The 19,275-nt window shown below is 36.8% G+C and overlaps 1 protein-coding gene across 4 annotated transcripts in view; it reads right to left on the minus strand.

The window, feature by feature from the left end:
* The window catches only part of SPATA9 (spermatogenesis associated 9), a 30,930-nt gene that overhangs the window by 2,209 nt on the left and 9,446 nt on the right, over positions 1-19,275 (minus strand). For 2 of the 4 annotated variants that reach the window (XM_004470652.2, XM_058276331.2), the window contains exons 3-4: positions 17,775-18,002; positions 3,896-3,991 (exon numbers count right to left, since the gene is read on the minus strand). In XM_004470652.2, coding sequence (XP_004470709.2) covers positions 3,896-3,991; positions 17,775-18,002 — 324 coding nt within the window. Of the gene's footprint in view, positions 1-3,895; positions 3,992-17,774; positions 18,016-19,275 lie in introns of all 4 variants that reach the window. The other 2 variants (XM_058276332.1, XM_058276338.1) reach the window with 2 other exon arrangements.

A 19,275-nucleotide genomic window follows, 5' to 3' on the forward strand; every position in this document is an offset into this window, starting at 1 on the left:
ATTAAAAATCTCTGGGACCATGTTTCTCTTTTGATTGCAATCTTGGTCAAACCAGAGTCTACATTCATGGCTTTCATTTTATAATCTCCTATTCACTCTGAAATCTGCTACTAATTTCTCTCTTCCTTATCCCATCACTGCACTGAAATAGATGGTTAACCTCAACATCTTTACTACTAGATCTAAAGGACACTTATTAGATCTTCATCTTAATCGACCACTCACACTCCTCAATATTTCCTTGATGCTGTTTCTCCTGAATGTCTTATTTTTCAGGTTGTTGCTTGTCTCCTTCATGGAATCCTTCTTAGACTTAAATGTTGCTTTTTTTCACATTTCTGTCCTTATCACTATATTCACTTGACATGGTTCCACTCAAAGAGCATTAAATCAAGTTTATATGTTATTTCCTTTCAAAATCCTATCCCCAACCCTGCCTTCTCTCCTATGCCTTAGATGCATATGTGAACAATTATCAGGTCACCAAAAATTGTTTCTATCACCTACTTATAAAGTTTATAGCATGACAAAATGTGTGGGATGATTTCAAAAGTCTTTGAAAATTTTTCTTTCTTTTTATTTTATATTTTTATTTACTTTTAAAAGATACATAGATCACACAAAATGTTACATTAAAAAATATAGGAGATTCCCACATGCCCCACTCCTCACACCCCCCCCCCTTTTCCCACATCAACAACTTCTTTCATTAGTGTGGTACATTCATTGCATTTGATGAAAAAATTTTGGAGCACTGCTACACGGCGTGGATGAAAAATTTTCTAAGTTTAATTTTGGTTTTAGACTAGCCCATTTTATCCTACCAATTTTTTTTTGCAGGGCATTTGTCATCCTGGCTTGTTTCAATGTCAATTTTGCATTAGATTTACACTTAACACTGTGCACATTTCAAAAATATGCAAAATATTCTATTCACCAGTTATTTTTTAAGCTATGATTTAATAAGTTTAAAAGTAAGTTCTCAGGAGTGGGTGTGGCTCAAGTAGTTGAGTGCCCACCTCCCACATGGGAGGTCTTAGGTTTGGCTCCCAGTGCCTCCTGGAAAAACAAACAACAAGCAAAACAAATGATAAAACCAACTCAGAGAAGCTAATGTGGTTTGGTGGTTGAGTACTGGCTTCCCACATATGAGGTCCCAGGTTCAATGCCCAGTCCCAGTACCTCAAAAAAAAAAAAAAGAAAGTAAGCTCTCCTACTTTGTTTTTCTTCAAGGATGTCTTAGCTATTCCTGACCATTAGCATTTTCATATACATTTTAAAATCAGCTAGTCAATTTACACATACATACACACACTTGCCCACATTTTAATTGGAACTGATTTGAATATATAGATCATGAGGGAAAATTTAATCTTTATTATTGAGTGTTTCAATATTATCAATAAACAATAAATATGCAAGACCTCTAACAAAAAACTGTAACAATTATTAAGAAAAATTAGAGACCTTAATAAGTAGAGGGATATACCATGTTCATGGATTGGAAGGAAAATTTATTCTACCAGCTATCAAGACTTTATTATAAAGCTCCTGTAAAGAATACAGTGTTGAATTGGTGCAAGAATAGACAAATAGACCAACTTAACAGAACAAAGAGTCTATAAACAGACACATATATATAAGGACACTATGACAAAGGGAGTGATGTGGGGTGATAGGAAAAGAGCATTTTCTCCCAATAAGTTGGGCATAGCTGATTGGATATCTGTGGGAGGAATATTTGACACCTTTTAACAAACTCAAAAATCCATTCCATATGGATTATAAATCTAAAACCAAAAGGTGAAATAATAAAGCTCCTAAACTACAGCAGAGAATATTTTCATGACCTAGCGAGTAGGTCAAGATTCCCTTAACAGACATAAAAAGCATTTACCATGAAGGAAAAGATTGATAAATTGGACTACATTTAAACTAACTTCTGCTTTAAAAGACATGCTCTAGAGAGTAAAAGGGAAGCCACAAAATAAAAGAAATCTCCCCACATACAACAAAACTATGTACCTAGAATATGTAAAGAAGTATGAATCAACAATTAAAAGACAACTACCAGTAGAAAAATTCCTTTAAAAGGAATTCACAAAAAAAGAAACCCAGATGTTCAATAAAAATAAGAGATTGTGCTCAATCTCTTTAAGAATGAAAGAAAAGCAAGTTAAAACCACAATAACACAATACTAAGAATTGCTAAAACAGAAAAGATTAACAATACTAGGTGTCAGTGATAATGTAAACAACTGGAACTCATCATTGCAAGGAAATCACAGCCATGTCTAGTGGCCATCTCCCACCCCTCACCTACCTCATTCCTTCCCTGTGTGCAGATGTTTTAATATGCTTCCATTTTGAAGCCTTGTGGAGATGTTAGGTCTAATGGAACTGACTGTACATTGAACCCAAAGCCTGGAATAAGCAGCCCTAGCTGCTTATCAGAGCAGGAAGTCTGCACAAAGGTTGCTTGATACATGTGTTTTGTTTAGTACAGGCCCCTTCCCCCGGGATGTACAAATACCCATCTCTTAGGCAGTACAGGGTCCCTTGACTCTGAAGTGATACAGGCTGTATGGAGGTAACATCTACTTTGATGGGACCTCTCTCCTTGCTTTTTTGGACCCTTTGTGCTGTGTAAATAATAAAGTGGTCATTTGCTGAGTTTCTGTTCTGCCTGAGCCTGTGTTCCTATGATACACTATATAGCAACTTACTCTATAATAATCTGCTAGGATGATGTAATTGTTAAGACCTTTTTGGAAAACCGTTTGGCAATATCTACCAGAAGTGAATACATGCATACTCTACCACCCAGCAACTTCATCAAAAGATATGTACAAGAATATTCATAGTGACCTTATTCATAATAGCCCCAAACTGGAAATAATCTAAATGTCCATCATCAGTAGAATGGATAAATAAATGGTGATATATTTGATCAATGAAATAGTATACAGCAATGAAAGTGAGAAAACTGCTAGAGGCAATAAATGAATATATCACACAAAGATAATGATAAGCAAAAGAAGACAAAAAGAGTATATTGTATGATTTAACATATAAAGTCCAAACAATGAGCCATTTGTTATTAGAAGTCAAAATAGCAGTTGCCTATATGGAAGGGGGTAGTGACTATAAGTGGGCAAAAAAGAGGCTCTGGAATGATGGCCAATTTTTTAAAACTTTTTTTTTATTAGAAAGGTCATGGGTTTACAGATCATGAACAGAAGACAGGGATTTCCATTTACTACCCTATTATTAACACCTTGCATTGGTGTGGTACATTTGTTACAACTGATGAAATCACATTTTTAAAATTATACATGTTTTATTCTTGATCTGGATGGTACACAGATGAACGGATTTTGTGATAATTCACAAGCTGTGTACTTTTCTCGGTGTATATTATACTTTAAGAAAAAGGTAAGTATAAATGGCAATGGATTAAAAGAAAATAATCCCTTATCATTCACAAAATGTTTGCTATTTTTGTAATATACAGCACTTATAATTCAAAATGTACTAATTTTTGTGTTACTCAGAGCATAGTCCCAAAATGATGAAATACTGAACTTCAGGCAATCATGGCACAATAGCTACAATAAAACAACTTAGTGAAATGAAAGCAAAACTAAAATGTTTTCAACCAAAGATATTCAAATGCTAATAAACTTTATAAAAATAAAACTATTTTAGTTATTTAAGCAAATTGGTTTTAGGTGGATTACCCAAGCCTCCTCAGAAGAATATATTTTTAATGTAAAATTATTTTGTTTAACAAGAGAAAAGTGCCTCAGTTTGTGAATAGACTGTACAGTGTATCTTTAACATTATGTGAGACAAATACCTTCATTTGCAGATTCTAGCAAATATTTTAACTTACCAAATAAATTAGTGCTGCATATGAAACATAAATTATGCTAGTTAAAGCAGTCTTTGCTGGAAAGGTAATGATTTCAAACAAAGAACCCTTTCTGACCTGAAAAATAGAGAAGAGTTTCTTCGTTAAAATGAAAAATTTTCAATGTTAAGTTTATAGTAAAATGATTATTTAAATGTGTCTTTCTAAAGAAAGTTATCTAATTCAGATCTGTCTTTTTCACATTCTGAACAGATATTTTATTTTTCTACTTTTAACCAAACCAAACATGTTTTCTCTTGCTAGTCAAAGCCTATAAAAATCTTCCATTTCCGAAATCTGTTAAACTTTTTATATTTACCAACTGTGCTCACTAGGGGGTGCTGCTCTGCATACTAGAAAAACAGTATGTTCAAATTCATGTAATTATTCTTTACTAAATTATTCACATCCTCAATTAAGGAAAGAGCAATGAAACTTAAGCATTTCCTAGAGATGAATGAACTGCTTGAAAATATTACTATTGAGCTTGCTGAAGGCCAGAGTTAACCTTAGATGATCATTAAATTTCAGAAAGTGGTCTGTGTTCATAACCAGCATGCTCTTTTGAAATGTAGGGAAAGTTTATACCAATAATAAGTATGCCTTTCAGATGTTACTAAGTTTCTGGTAATGATATGTCTTAACCATATCAGAATAATATATTCAGTTTAAGGAAACTGTTCTGTCTTATAGGCCACCTCTGTAGCCTTAAACCAGATATGAAATGAGGACATTAGGAGAAACATTCCTTTCCCTTGCAGCAGTGAAGTGGCAGTTAGCCATGTTCCTCTGAAGTAAGAGCCCAGATGCTCAATATCTTCAGTGTATTCCCAAAGGTACAGGCTGCAGCTAATAAAATTATGCAAATACACAGTAAAAATATGAACCCAAAAGAACAGTGGATAACATCTTCATTAAAAAGTTATTTATAAGATGGCAGCCACCACGGGCTTGGACAATTTCTGAAAACGAAATATACAGCCTGAAAATAGAATGTGACCTAAATACCTAGAAGCATCCCCTTTGTAAGATCTGTAACAAAAATTAATAATAAGAATGGAGTTACTGTTTCTAATGGAGTGGGGTACCCAAGAGCTATATCAGTGCTAACAACATGGCAGAATTCATATAACCTCAAAGTTAACCTGCAAGAGCTTCAGTGCCTAATGTTGTCTAAAGAAAATATGAAATTTCCTCAGCCACCTGAAGGACAGTGTTACAGCAATTAATCAGAAAGAAAAACCACAGACACTTCCCCATCCCCATCAATTTAAGCCGTCTTCATTTTCCACAGTAAATTTTCTAGATACATCTTATAGACCTCAAAGAACTGCAATTTATCTTAAGATACTGCAACTGATACTATTTTTTGTCCATTTGAAATATGTGAGTTGTACTATTACAAATCAACCTGTCAAGGTAACCACTGTTTAAGTAGTTGAATTTCTGGGATCAAGATAAATTGATTACCATAATAACCGGTGGGGTACATCTAACTCAACTATGAAAAGACATATCACACAATCACCTCGATGCTGATTACATAGCCCAGGGTCTTTGCCTTCTTCTCTATCCCCTTCATCTGCCTTCTTCTCTCTCTCCTTCTCTACAATAGCCTTCCTGCTTGAGGTAGCTTATTAGAATAGATGGAAAGGTTTCTAGTTGCAGCCTGTTGGATTACTTTTGAGTTGTGTGGGTGCTTCATCTGTACCTCCTGTTTTTTTTTTTTTTTTTGTAAGTCTTAAATGATGCCCCCCTGTGACAGTTTCAAATTATTTTATGAATCCCAAAAAGAGAAAGAGTATATTTTTAAACTAATCTATTCCTGTGGGTCCTTTGATTAGATTACTTAACAAGATTGCTTTAGGGCTTTTGATAGGTGTCAGTGAGGCGTGAGCCTCTGCCCTCTGTGTGAGTCTGAAATAAACAGAGATACAGAGACAAAGACATAGATGTAGGAAGCCATCATACTTGATCCTGCAATGATGGGAGAAAGGATTCCAGTCTGGTCCACAGCTGAGCTGCAAGGAAAGTGTCTCCTCCAGAGGCTCAAAGAGCTGAGGCCCACAGAGAAATGCGCTGTATTCCTGATAGTTTACAGCTGAACTAGGGAAGGAAGCTGAGCTGTGGCGACTGAGCGAGAGACCCTGTAAGAGACAAGCCCTATGCCAGGTTTGCCCACAACTGCAGAAAGGCGGAGACCTCGGCAGAGATTGGCAGTCATCTTGCCCCACCACACGGCAGCTGACTTTGGAAAGAAGGCATCTCTTGTGGTGCCTCGAGATGGAACTTTCATGCCTTGGAACTGTAAGCTTTTACCCCAAATAAGTTCCCATTATAAAAGCCAAGCCATTTCTGGTACTTTGAATCAGGAGCTCTTTCGCACAGTAAAACAAGCCCCTTCCAAGCTATTGTCTTTTCCCACTCTCCTCCACTATCACCCTTGGTTGAAGAACAGATTGTAATGCCCATGGTTCCCCTCTGAATTTAGCCTTTGGTGAAGAATTCTATCACAGTTTTCCACCTATCTTCTTTTCCCCCACCTTTATCAAGGGGGCTGCTTTTTCCTTTCTCCTCCTGAAGTCCCTTCCTGCACCATCAGCACCCAACATTTTTTACGAAACTTCTTGCTTTGGACAGAAGCCAGCGAGTGTGGTTGGAGAGAGTCTCTGACCTCTCTCGTTTAGTTTTGGAACCACATTTCTTTACTATCCACCAGCCTAGAAAATGAAAATTGGGTCGCCAGTTTTGCCATCCTCTGCTGTTATCATCAGCTAATGCATTTTTTAAGCGCAGATTTTGATATTATAAAATGAACAGTCACCAGGGTTACTCAGACCTGCTAGCTCTCAAAGCCCTTGGAGGGTAAATTTGGAGAAAGGTCACATGAAGACACTTGAAGCACACATAATCCCTTTGGACGAATTGTTTTCCTTTCCTTTTGCTTTTAAAAAAATTGAAGAAGTTTTAAACAAACAGGACTCTCATTTGCTCATCCTTGTTGCAATCCATTTAGGTCTGCTTTGAATTTGGTGCATACTTTTGTTTTGGTGCCACTGCCTCTCACAGTCCTCAGCAGGGACTATAAAGTATTTGTGCAAGGCAGATCCCCAAAATCGATGGGCTTGACTGCCTGATAAATTGCTGGTTCCCCCTTTCAGATCAGGACCAGAAAATGCAAAAATATGGATGCATACTGAAATAAAAGTAATCCACTGTTTTAAAGTTTTGTTTTTTAATTTAGTATTTGTGTAAAACTATCTTTCAAAACACTGTCTGAGAAGCAAAATCTTAGTTCTAAGGATTTAACATCCTGTAAGTAAAGTTTAATATAACAGTATTATATAGCAGCCATTTTATTGTCAGACCATTGCCTGATTTTAACATAGTAAAAAGTGTGCATTAATACTTTTTTTAAAAAAAAACATTATAACAATGAAAAACAATCAGCAATAGCAGAACAGTTAGGTAAATTATGTATCTCCACTCACTGGTATATACTATGCAGCCTTTTAAAAAGGCACTTCTGAAAAGCATGTGATAATATTTTATTTAGCAAACACAACATGGCTCTATGTACCAGGCTCTGTTCTACGTGTTCTATAAACATTAACTCATTTAATTCTTAAAATAGTCCTGTGAGGTTGGTACTATTATTATCCCACTTCCATAATGGAGAAATAGAAAAGGAGAAGTAGGTAACTTGCCCATAGTTTCACAGCTAGTAAGTGGCACAGTTGGATTTAAACCAGGAATTGTGCTCCTGGGCCCAAGCACCGAAGTGGGTTATTAAGCTGTGCTAATAACACAGAGGTGCTGCATATGAAGAGGTGGCATAGTGCAGTATGGTCGGAATGGACTTTAGATAAAGCTTCGAATCTTGGCCCCAGGATTTATGAGCAATGCAATCTTGGACAGATTAATTCTTTCTAGGCCTCAATTCCCTCATCTTTAAATTGGGAATAATAGCTAATATCTACCTCACGGGTTTGCTTTGAAAATAAATAAGAAAATGCTTGTAAAGTACTTAGTAGAATGCCTGTACATGGGTAACACTTAGGGACATGGTTAAGTAATTCTTAGTACCTCATGAACATATGAGAAGGAGGAAGATTCAAAATTGTAAGCATAATACAGTATCATTTTGTTGATACAACCTACAAAAACAGGCCAAACTAATCTATGCTGTTGGAGGTCAGGATAGTGGTTATCTAGCAAAGGTAGACCAGGAAGACAGCATGAGAGGATTTTTGGGAGCTGCTTACCAAGGTATGCTCAATCTATGAAAATTCATTGAGCTGTATACTTAATGGTTGTGTACTTTCCTGAATATTATACTTCAATTAAAACATTTTTAAAAGTTCTATGTCCAAAAACAAACCAAAAAAGTCTATGTCTGGTATTTTTATAACTAAAATAAGCACAACTAACATTGCGTAAAAAAAAAAAAAAGTTTGGACAGAAATGTACCAAAATTTTAACAGCTGTTATGTTTTGGTAATATCACTGTGTATAGTTAACATGAACAGAGCATTTATTATATGTCAAGTTCTATTCTTTTTTTTCCCTCTTTATCAAGTTCTATTTTAATGACTTTACTTGTATTGCTTCATTTTATTCACTAACAAACATACGAAATAGGAATGCACATTTAGAGATAGTAAATTCTTGTTTTCTGTATTACCCAAGTTAAGTTGAAAGAATATGATATTTTATTGAAGTTATTAAAATGTGTGCTCTGCAACCTGTTACATAATATTTAGTTTTTGCTTAATGCTGCCACTACTTGATTAAAGAACAGAAGCATCCCCGTACAATTTTCCTTCTTCACTTTGAAGTGATTTATGGAATGCTGACACAGAAATTCTATCTAGCCTAGTAGCTGAGGGGGTGGGGTGGGGATTGTTTCCTATGTTCAGGCCACAGCAACTCCTGGATGGAGGAAGAGCTGGGGCTGTTTTAGCCCGCTTCTTCCATAAGTCCATCTGCAATATTTCCCCAAGTTACTGGATTCTGAAAAGAGTTTCAAGGAAATGAAGCAGCAACTGCTTTTCCCCTCTTGCCAGAAGAGTGCAAAATAACAAGCAGCCTTTGAATCTCACTATTAGGTTACTAGGAGGCAAACATATAAGCAGAGTGAATAGCAGTTAGGAAGAAAAGCAGACACATCCCAACAAAATGCCTCTTAGCAGAATAAAAAGTTTCAGAATAAGGGATCTGTATATTGCCTAAAGTTACCTTTTTCACTATTTTAATAATTTTAATAAGTACTTGCTATTCCTGTAACAGATTATCCCTGGAGAAAATACATTTCCTCTAAAATTCATGTGGCTACTGGCAAGTAGCCATTTTCCAAAGTAGCCATTTTCCAATTTTATAACTCCCTTGCTGTGACAGTTTGAAGTTCTTTTATGAATCCCAAAAAGACAAAGATTATGTTTTAAAACTAATCCATTCCTATGGTGTGAAATCATTTTGACTGAACTATGTCAGTGAGGTGTGATTCAGGTTGAATTTCCTTCTTGCTGGATCTGATATAAAGAGACACAGACACACAGAGAAAAAGAAAGTTGCCATATTATATTGATTCTGTCATGTGTGAGAGAGTACAGGGACTTCCCGAGAGGCTCAAATGGCTGAGCCTCAGGAAGAGATGAGCCTTATGCCTGATAGCTTACCGCTAAACTTGGGAAGAAAGCGGAGCAGCCGAGACTGATAGAGGAAGCCCGGAAAGTGACAAACCCTATGCCTGGTTGCCCTCAGCTGAGCTCAGGGAAATGGGAGATTCTGGAGGCGAAGGCACAGATTGGTGGCCATCTTGTTCCACCTTATGGCAGCTGACTTTGGAGAAAAAGCATCTCTGGTGGTGCCTTGATTTGGACAATTCATAGCCTCAGAACTGTAAGCTTTTAACCAAATAAATTTCCCATTATAAAAGCCAATCCATTCTGGTACGTTGCATCAGCAGCCCTGTGGCAAAATAAAACACTTGCAATACATGTTTTTTATATTAAACCATCCTGTCATTTTTGACTATGAAAAGGAATAGTGTATGGTTAAAAAATGAGATAAATAAGCAGGAGAAATTTGGTAAATGGGAAGCTTTGTTAGATGGTCTTAGAGGACTTTTAAAAATTGTATCCTAACCTGATTTTATTAATTTCATTTTATTTGCATATTTAAATTAAAACTATCTTGGTATCAATATTATGTCTGTATACATATTGTTGGATTTTAGTAATATTGACATGTAATATATATGGATATTTGAACAGTAAAAACATTCAACCTTTAAATCACTGTAATGTCACTTCTCCCATATAGCTTTGCTTCATCTCATAAAAGAAAGCATATGTGCTTATTTTCTTCTCACTAATGATATAAATTACAAAATAGAAAATGATGGCAGTTTAGAAAATAAAGATCCACTTACAAATGAACTGAATGTTGGAGAATTACCAGGCTCAACTAAAATTATATTGTTCAAAATTGCCTTGAAGGGGTACAGGGTAGAAACAGGGGCAACTAACTCAGTGTTTCACAAACAGCTGTTGCAAGAAATATTGACTGCTGTTAACATATAAGTCCAGGGAAAAGTATTTCCTGTAAATTTGGGGAAACCACATGACTAATCTCTGGTTATCAACGCACAATGCTCATGAGTACAGGAAAGACTCTTAGCAGAAAAAGACAGCTGTTTGACTTTGCTTACCCTAGTGTTATTAACATCCTATGGAACATTAGTCTTCAACAAACTCTTAATCCACTTAATCAGATGATCCTGGAAGGGTTCAAATGTCCTAGCCTTTTTTGCCAGCCTGCAGAAATATGACTTCAATAATCCAGGGCTTCTATTTTTTAGAACTATCCTCTCTTCCCAAGTCTGAATCATACCAACCAAGATGGCCTCATAGCAGGTCCATCCACAACCTATAGAAGTTCCTGATATTTTTGAGGTTTACAGTTTAAACCCCAAAACTGGAATCTACCTTGATGTGTTGGAGGTTTGGAAGAAATTTTATTTGAATAAACTTCTGGCCTGTATCCTGAAAGGGACCATAAGTTCCCTGGGATCCATATATGGCCCAGGTATTTCAGGGATGAGGGTATTTTTCACTTTTGCCCATATCTTGTTCTACATCTATCCACAGTGCCTATACAAAGGAGAAACAGAAATCTCAATGTCACTGTAAGGAAGAATCTATCATAGGAAGAACTCAAGATCATGTGGCCCTGCTTTGGTCTACCAAAGTCAACAATTAGGTTTGGGAGCAGATGTGTCTTGGCTGAAGTCAGCATTCAAGTAGATTATCTAGGTCACTGCAGCCTACAGCAGCTGCAAACTTCACTCAGCCACAAAGCCCACAAGGCAGAGAAGGGCACAAATCCGTAAGTACTAGTCCTAGGGAATGCTGAATAAGACCAAGAAATTCTCTACTCAGTTTTCCATTCCTTAAGTCCCTTATAGAACCAGCAGATACTATATCACTGCAGCCTCAGGCCACTGTCTTTGCCTCGTAGAACCTGAAGAGGATTGAGGAGCACCCTAATTCAGCACCCAAAAACCCAGGTACAAAGGAAGCCTCTTCCAACATGAACGCCAGTGGAGAGGCTGGACCCCAACCTTCTGTATTCATATCAGAACAAACCACTAAAATTCCTTTGGATCACTTGTGTTGGTTGAGTCTTTGGGTGGCTCATATTGGGCACAATATGCTGAGATATATGGGATGTGCTCTTGAGCTGAGCATTGACCAGAAAGGCATGGGAAGTTTCTAAGGGGAGCTCTTGTGCCAGTTTTTTTTCTCTGATTATTTGGGGGAAACCATTACTTCACCTCAGACTCCCCCACATCAAATGGCTGAAACACTATCCTAATTATGGTTAGTGTCCTGGAGAAAATGCTGCTCCCTCCATTCCCTGTAATTTGTCTGACTGGTGTTCCCAGTCACATAATATCTGACAGGGTTTTGGTAGAAGCATTTAAGATACTCCAGGTACAAATGCATCTTTCCATCATTCATCATCCTCAGATCAGTGGCCAGAACAAACCTTCAGATAGGTTAATCAGGCTACTTACTTTTCTTACAGCTAACTTTTCCCCCGTCATCCACAAAGTGTATCTACTTGCACAGTAATTCCAGGATTCACCCTTTTATTTCTCCAAACCATAAAGCTTCAGCAGCCTAACAATTCTTGGAGGAATTCATGCTGGAATCCATGTTGGGTAAAATGAATTTTATTTACCAGGAGAAGGCAGCCACACAGTGTACCAGGTCTAGTATAGCTCCTCCAAGATATGACACATCCCTCAGCATATTCTAGTACCATGAATACACTCCATTCACAGAACAATCTCTTAATCTCCACTATACCTGATACAGTACTTTCTTGTACCTTTGACTCTTCAGGCCATTGTCTTCACTATTCATACTTCTATTTCTGTCCTTAATGAGCCTTTCAGATTTGAGATATGCCATTTTCTTCCTTGCTATAACTTGGTTTCCTCACAGTAGCTATTCTGATTCTCCACCTTAGCTGCTTCCTATTACTCAAAGTTTCTTTCTCACCCCCAATCCCCAAGGACCCTGGAACCACTCACCCAGAATTGTTCTAACTCATCCCACTCTCGTCATATGGAACTACTTTCATTCCCCCAAACAAACCACACTCTCTTACCTCAATATGTTAATATGCATTGTTCTCTTCCTGGAGTGATCTTCCTACTTCTTCACCTGGCTAATTCCTCATACTTCAAGTCTCAGAACCAATATCTTATCATCTAGAAAGCCTATGATGACCACACTGTTGGAATTGTGTGCCCCTTCTTGATGCTTCCAGAGTGCACTTAACACACTTTGTGCACTTGCTATACTTGACTGACATTATTTGCTTACTTGTGTATCACCCACAGTCCACAGGGCAAGGGCAAGACATCTCTGAATCTCAAGTACCTAAATAGGCAATGTTACATATCAGGTTCTCAATAAATATTTGTTGAATGAATGAAAAATCAAAATTAGAACTCACTTCTAAAAAGAAATTTAACCATCTTATACTATTAAAACTTTTGAAAGAGGATGTTAAGATGTAAAAGTAAGGGATGTCTGGTTCAAGTAACATGGCAGACTGAAATAATGTGGACCCTGTCATGCAAAAACACCTAGAAATTCTATAAAAATTTACCCCCCACCTGTGTAATACATGATGGAGAGAGAGAGACAGAGAGAGGAGTCCACCTGTGCCAGGAACAAAGAAGAAACTAAAAAAAAAAAAAAAAAACCCAATAGGACAGTAAGAATGTGGGCTGACATCCCAGGGACTCTAGGGATGGTACTGGACCCAGAAATAATGGCTGGAGGTTGAGTTTTAATGAGAGACTGTAGACTTAAATGCATATGAGTGGGGATTGGACCTTTGCAGAGCTGTAATCTCAGTGAAAGTAGGGCTAGTACAATTGTACCACCAGCTCAGGAAGAAGGTATGGAAGTTGGTCTCACCTAGGACTAGAATTTTCTCGAGAGAGATCAAACTCCCAAGCTTGTCAACATAAACAGGTCTGAATTTACCCTATCAGTGAGATGCAGGAAAACCCAAATTAGAAAATTAACAAAGATTGGTATCCCTAGAGCATAAGGAAAATCTCTGACAGTTTCATCACAACAGTTGGAAGGGATTTTTATTTTTAAACAAATCCTTATTGAAGAGCTTTCAGTTAAAAAACAAAACAAAGCATAAAGAAACTATCTACTATGAATGAGACATAAAATAGATCATAATAGCCATATTTGCATCTCCCAAATACCTCAAAGAACAACCATAAAATAAGTGTGTTTAAAATAATTAGATATTTTTAAAGGATAAACCTGTAAAAGCTACTTTGAAAGGAAAAAAGCAGGAAATTCGGGGGAAAAATATTAAGTGGCACAAATTTGGAAACTAAATTGTCCATCTGTTCAGTAACGAATAAACTGTTGATTGTTTTTTTTTATAATGGAATAACACAGAGGAGTTAAATAATAAACCATAGCTACATATATGAATAATGTTCAGTACACAAAGGAAGTTGCAGAAGGATAAGTATATATATCATTTATATAAATTTTAAATATGCATAGAATAATACTATATATTATCAAAAGATTCAAACAAATGTGGTGGAAATATAAATGTATGCAAGAAAATACTCACATTAACCTCAGAATAATAATTACCTTTGGTAGGGCAGAAAGGAGAGTGGGATAGAACATGACTAATTGTATTTCTTTTTGTAAAGGAGTGATCTGGAGCCAATATAGCAAACTGTTCCATCAGTTTAAATTTGAGTGGGACTTCTGATAAATTACTTTTACAATTATTGAAATATTTCACTGACAGGAATTTTAAAAATTGAAGTGGGATCCTAAGACTAGTGTAATCAGCAAAGGAAAAGAGATATCATAGGTGTTGATTTTTAAATTGACATCAAAGAGGCAATCATATTAACAACACAGAATTATATATTTGAATGTGGTTAACAGGAGAAATTTTAAGTTGTATCTATGATACTACAATAAAAATTAAAATAAAATCCATGGATCTGTACAACACAGTGAACCCTAAATCAAACCATAGACTATAATAAATTTTTAGAATGTGCTTTCATCAATTGTAGCAAATGTTCCACACCAATGCGAGGTGTTGATAATAGGGTGGTATTTGGGAATACTGTATTTTATGCTTGATTGTTCTTTAATGACAACTTCTCTAATAAAAAAATAAAAATAAAAGAAGCAGTCAAATTATAAGGACCTTGGAAGTCACTTAACCCATAAGCCTGTTTCTTTCATCTCAGGTTCCTGAAATTAGTTATCATAACTGAGTCTAAATTTATCTCTGAAACTCACTGTAAATCAAGGCAAAAAGGCAAACCCAGTGTGACTTTTAGTTGTTGTTATTGGATTAAGGGATATACAAGTTCAACTGGAAAGCTAGATTATTTTCTACCACTGATTTTTAGTGAGTTTTGGGATACAATTTACCATGAATTTCTCTCGTTCCTGTGCAGACCTGACCTCCTGAGAAAAGGATGTATTTGAATAGCAAACAGCCTTAGAAATAGAGAATGCAATACCCTGGAGGAATCTAGAGTTTCTTCTCCCTGGAGATATCACAGGGCACAAAAGATAAAGCTCTCCCCTCCCTTGAGATGGGTGCTTACATTCCAGAGTAATGAACTTAGAGATGCCCTCCTCCTCTCCTCTGGAGAAGATCTGCTTGCATTCCACGTAGATGGGTAATCTCTCAGTCCCTCTGGAGGGGATGGACAGGTGTGCCAGCAGTCCCATAAAAAGTTCAGATGCTCCTAATTTCTGAATTCCTCTCCTGGGATGCAACCTACTACATATGCAGGTATTATCTGGCCCTCATTGCCTTGCCCTGGGAACTGAAGTATAGAGAACCAACACAAGATATTGCTCTAGCTGCTGTGTTATTGTTGTTTGTTGTTTGTTTGTTTTAGGAGGTATCAGGAATTGAACCCAGGACATTGTACATGGGAAGCAGATGTTGAACCACTGAGCTACATCTGCTCCCCAATGAGAGTTAGTTTTTTCATTTGTTTCTTTTGTTTTGAGGAGGTAGTGGGGATTGAACCTGGAATCTCATACAAGGGAAAAAGGCACTCAACCAACTGAGCTACATCTGCTCCCTCTGGCTGCTACTTTTGCTGTGAATAATAAATCATCTGTATCTGTGTGTGTATATGTGTGTGTATAACTGTGGCAGTCTAACTTGTAAATGTGCAAGTCGGGGAAATCTCAGAGCCTTCACAGTTCTGACTTCACAAATAAAAGGAAGACTTTGGATAACATAATGGATAGTCCTTAAACATGATTCCATACTAAATACAGAAATATTCCTCAAATTGCATCCAGCATCCATGTGGAATCTGAGCCTCCTCTTGACATAGAGGTGCAATGGACACAACCAATCCAATGTCCACATAGAAAAGGTGGAATTGGATTGGGAAAAGTGGACATGGTGGCTGATGGGTATGGGGAAAGGCAGGAAGAGATGAGAGGTGGAGGCGTCTTTGGGACATGGAGCTGCCCTGGATGGTGCTTCAGGGGCAATCACCGGACATTGTAAATCCTCACAGGGCCCACTGGATGGAATGGGGGAGAGTATGGGCCATGATGTGGACCATTGACCATGAGGTGCAGAGGTGCCCAAAGATGTACTTACCAAATGCAATGGATGTGTCATGATGATGGGAATGAGTGTTGCTGGGGGGGGGAGAGGTGGGGTGGGGGTGGTGGGGTTGAATGGGACCTCATATAAATATATTTTTAATGTAATATTATTACAAAGTCAATTAAAAAAAAAAAAAAGAAATATTCCTCAAAAGGCATTTCTTATATGAACCCTACATAAAAACTATGGGTTTTACAATTCAAGAAAGGAACAATTCAAGGAAGGCAAGACATCAAATTCAGAAAGATGTTTCAGTGGGAATTTAAAATAATGCTATTCAGCTATGTTTCTTTGATTATTTAATGATACAGGAATAGGATTTAGAGTGCATAGAGAATTCAGTGGTTAGCATACATGAAACCATTTTTTATTTTCTTAGATACAAAATATTACAAGGGAGACTTATATAAATGCTATTCCCAGGGAATTCATAGTTGGACTATCTTGTGATTTATGTAAATGTCAAAATCTTTGATTAAGAGATTTCTATATAACGGGTATTTGTTGACTTAGGCCACCGAGCAACTATTTTCTCATCTTCTCAAAACAATTTGGTTTTAAGTGGAGGATTCCCCACGCCCAAGTCTAACTGAGGCTCCACCCCCAACTCTGGGGAAAAGCAGGTAATCTGAGTCTAGGCCAAACAGTGCATCCCATTTCCCTGATTTAGAGGAGAGCACAGACAGCTAAGTGATTCTGTGAAAGGTAACCTCCGGACTTTGACAGGATTCTCTCTTTTTGGCTGGATTTGTTCCTTGGAAGGATATAGTCCTGGGAATCGCTGCAAATCATCTTGTGATCAGCAGGGGAAAACCTGTCTGAGAATGGGGTCAACACAGAGAAAGCAGAGCCAAAAGACAGAAGGAGAAAGGGGATCCTGACGGCATTATTTGACTACCTATACCCAGCTCTGGCTGAAACCTTCTCAACAGGGAATTGTTCAACTACATTAACTAATATATTTCCCTTTTTATTTAACCCAATTTGAACCAGGTCTTCCTTTAATAAAAAGTTCAAATTGATTCACTCTAGGATTTAGGTGCCAGTCTTGCAAAATTTGTGAGAATTTAAGACATGTTGTAAAATGCTCAGATTAAAAAGTCTAGAGTTCTGTGCCATAAAATTTAGAAACAAAGAAATTTGTCCTAAAAAAGTTTGAATAACTGTTGTATACAACAAAATATCATAAAGGCTAAATAAAACAATGTAGAAAATGTAATTTTAAATATATATTTGGATATTGATGGGTCTATCAGAATGAAATAGTTAAATAATATCATACGAAAATTACCTTGGAAACGAAAGGTTATGGGAAAAAAGGAACAGAGGAAAATTATTTTAAGGTTTGTTGTAGAATTTCTTTTAAGTGCTAATTTATATGCTTATATTGAGTACTGTTAGATTGTAAAGTAGGAAAAAAAACTGCATTACTTCTCCTTTCAGACTGATTTAAATCAGAGAATACACTGTATTGAAAAAGACCTAACCATTTATTTCTCTTATTCAAGTGCATGTGTTTTACATGTAGGACAAAGAAAATGCACTGCATTTTCATTTTCAAACTTGAAAATTCGAAATTGTTCCTTAAAAAGGATCTAAGTCCTATGAAAATGCAATATTCGCTTACCTGGATGTTATATAGGGGTTGCTTTGGTGCATTAACTTCTCTCAGCAGACGATGAGATATGTCCTTTAACTCCAAAAGTCTACAAGCAAGCTGAGGCTGCAGAAGTTTGGCCACTGATTTAGAGGATCTGGATATGCTGTGCAATCCTTGAATGAATGTTCCTCGGTTGATCTTGGCTAAAGCAGTAGCCATTTTGATTTTGGATGTTTTTTGGATAGGTTCTCTTTTCTGGAAAATAAGCCTTTGAAAAGTGATTCTCCAATGCATTATAATAATCTACTTCAGGCAGAGACAGAGCACCATATAACTTTATATTGTGTATGCTGCCATGCATATACTTACTGTCCAGTAATTTCTCCTCCCGTACAAAGTTCATCATATGCTTAAATTTCCTCCCATAAGCTTAAATCTTTATATAAACATCTGGTTTTCTCCTTAGGCTAAATAATCCAGAAGTGAAATTACTAACCAAAACATATAAATTTTTCATTTTTCTATCTGGGTTTATCTTTTTGCATTGATTTTTAAAGAACTCTTTCAAAAGTAGGCAATTCTTATTCAAAACTTTCAAATATTTTCCCAGTTTACTTTGAAAATTTTTAATTAAGAAATAGAACATGCATGCAATGTTCATAATGTATGTGTATCATTTTAAAAATAATAAAACAATTACCCTGTATATTAATCAACAAGTTTTAAGAAACTTTTACTTCTAAAAATTATTAAAACTATTGCATGCTGAAAGAAAACATTCATGACATTACCAAAACACATGATCTGTATAGGTCTCCACTTTCCTCTGAAAACCACAGGGAAATTATTTGCAATGTGGTTAGACTACATTCCAGGCACCAGACAAGTGTAGTTTCAATTATTCGTTTAATTAATTTTATGGGATATTCAGAATTTTTTAGTATATAACTTCAGAAAAAGTATTTGTTAACAATACAAATGAGCAACGTTGAATCCCTAAATATTGAGTCAAACTATATAAATAAAAAAATCTTTTAAACTGATTTTTAAATTCACTATACATCTCTTTAAAATGCCTCAAATTTTATCCTGAAATAAAAATTTTATTATTGCTGTTGTTTGTTATCAAAGTCCAGTCTTTCTCTTACTGTTCAGCATTTCCACAGGAGACAACTTAAAGCTGTTCTAGGGAAGCGGACTTGGCCCAGTGGTTAGGGCATCTGCCTACCACATAGGAGGTCTGCGGTTCAAACCCCAGGCCTCCTTGACCCGTGTGGAGCTGGCCCATGTGCAGTGCTGATGCTGCAAAGAGTGCCATGCCACGCAGGGGTGTCCCCCGCATAGGGGAGCCCCACGCGCAAGGAGTGCACACCATAAGGAGAGCCGCCCAGCGCGAAAGAAAGTGCAGCCTAAGAATGGCGCCACCAACACAGAGAGCTGACAGGAGATGACGCAACAAAAAGAACCACAGATTTCCATGCCGTTGAGAACAGAAGCGGACAAAGAAGAATACGCAGCAAATAGACAC

Source organism: Dasypus novemcinctus, chromosome 2 (assembly GCF_030445035.2).
Source record: "Dasypus novemcinctus isolate mDasNov1 chromosome 2, mDasNov1.1.hap2, whole genome shotgun sequence".
NCBI lineage: Eukaryota > Metazoa > Chordata > Mammalia > Cingulata > Dasypodidae > Dasypus > Dasypus novemcinctus.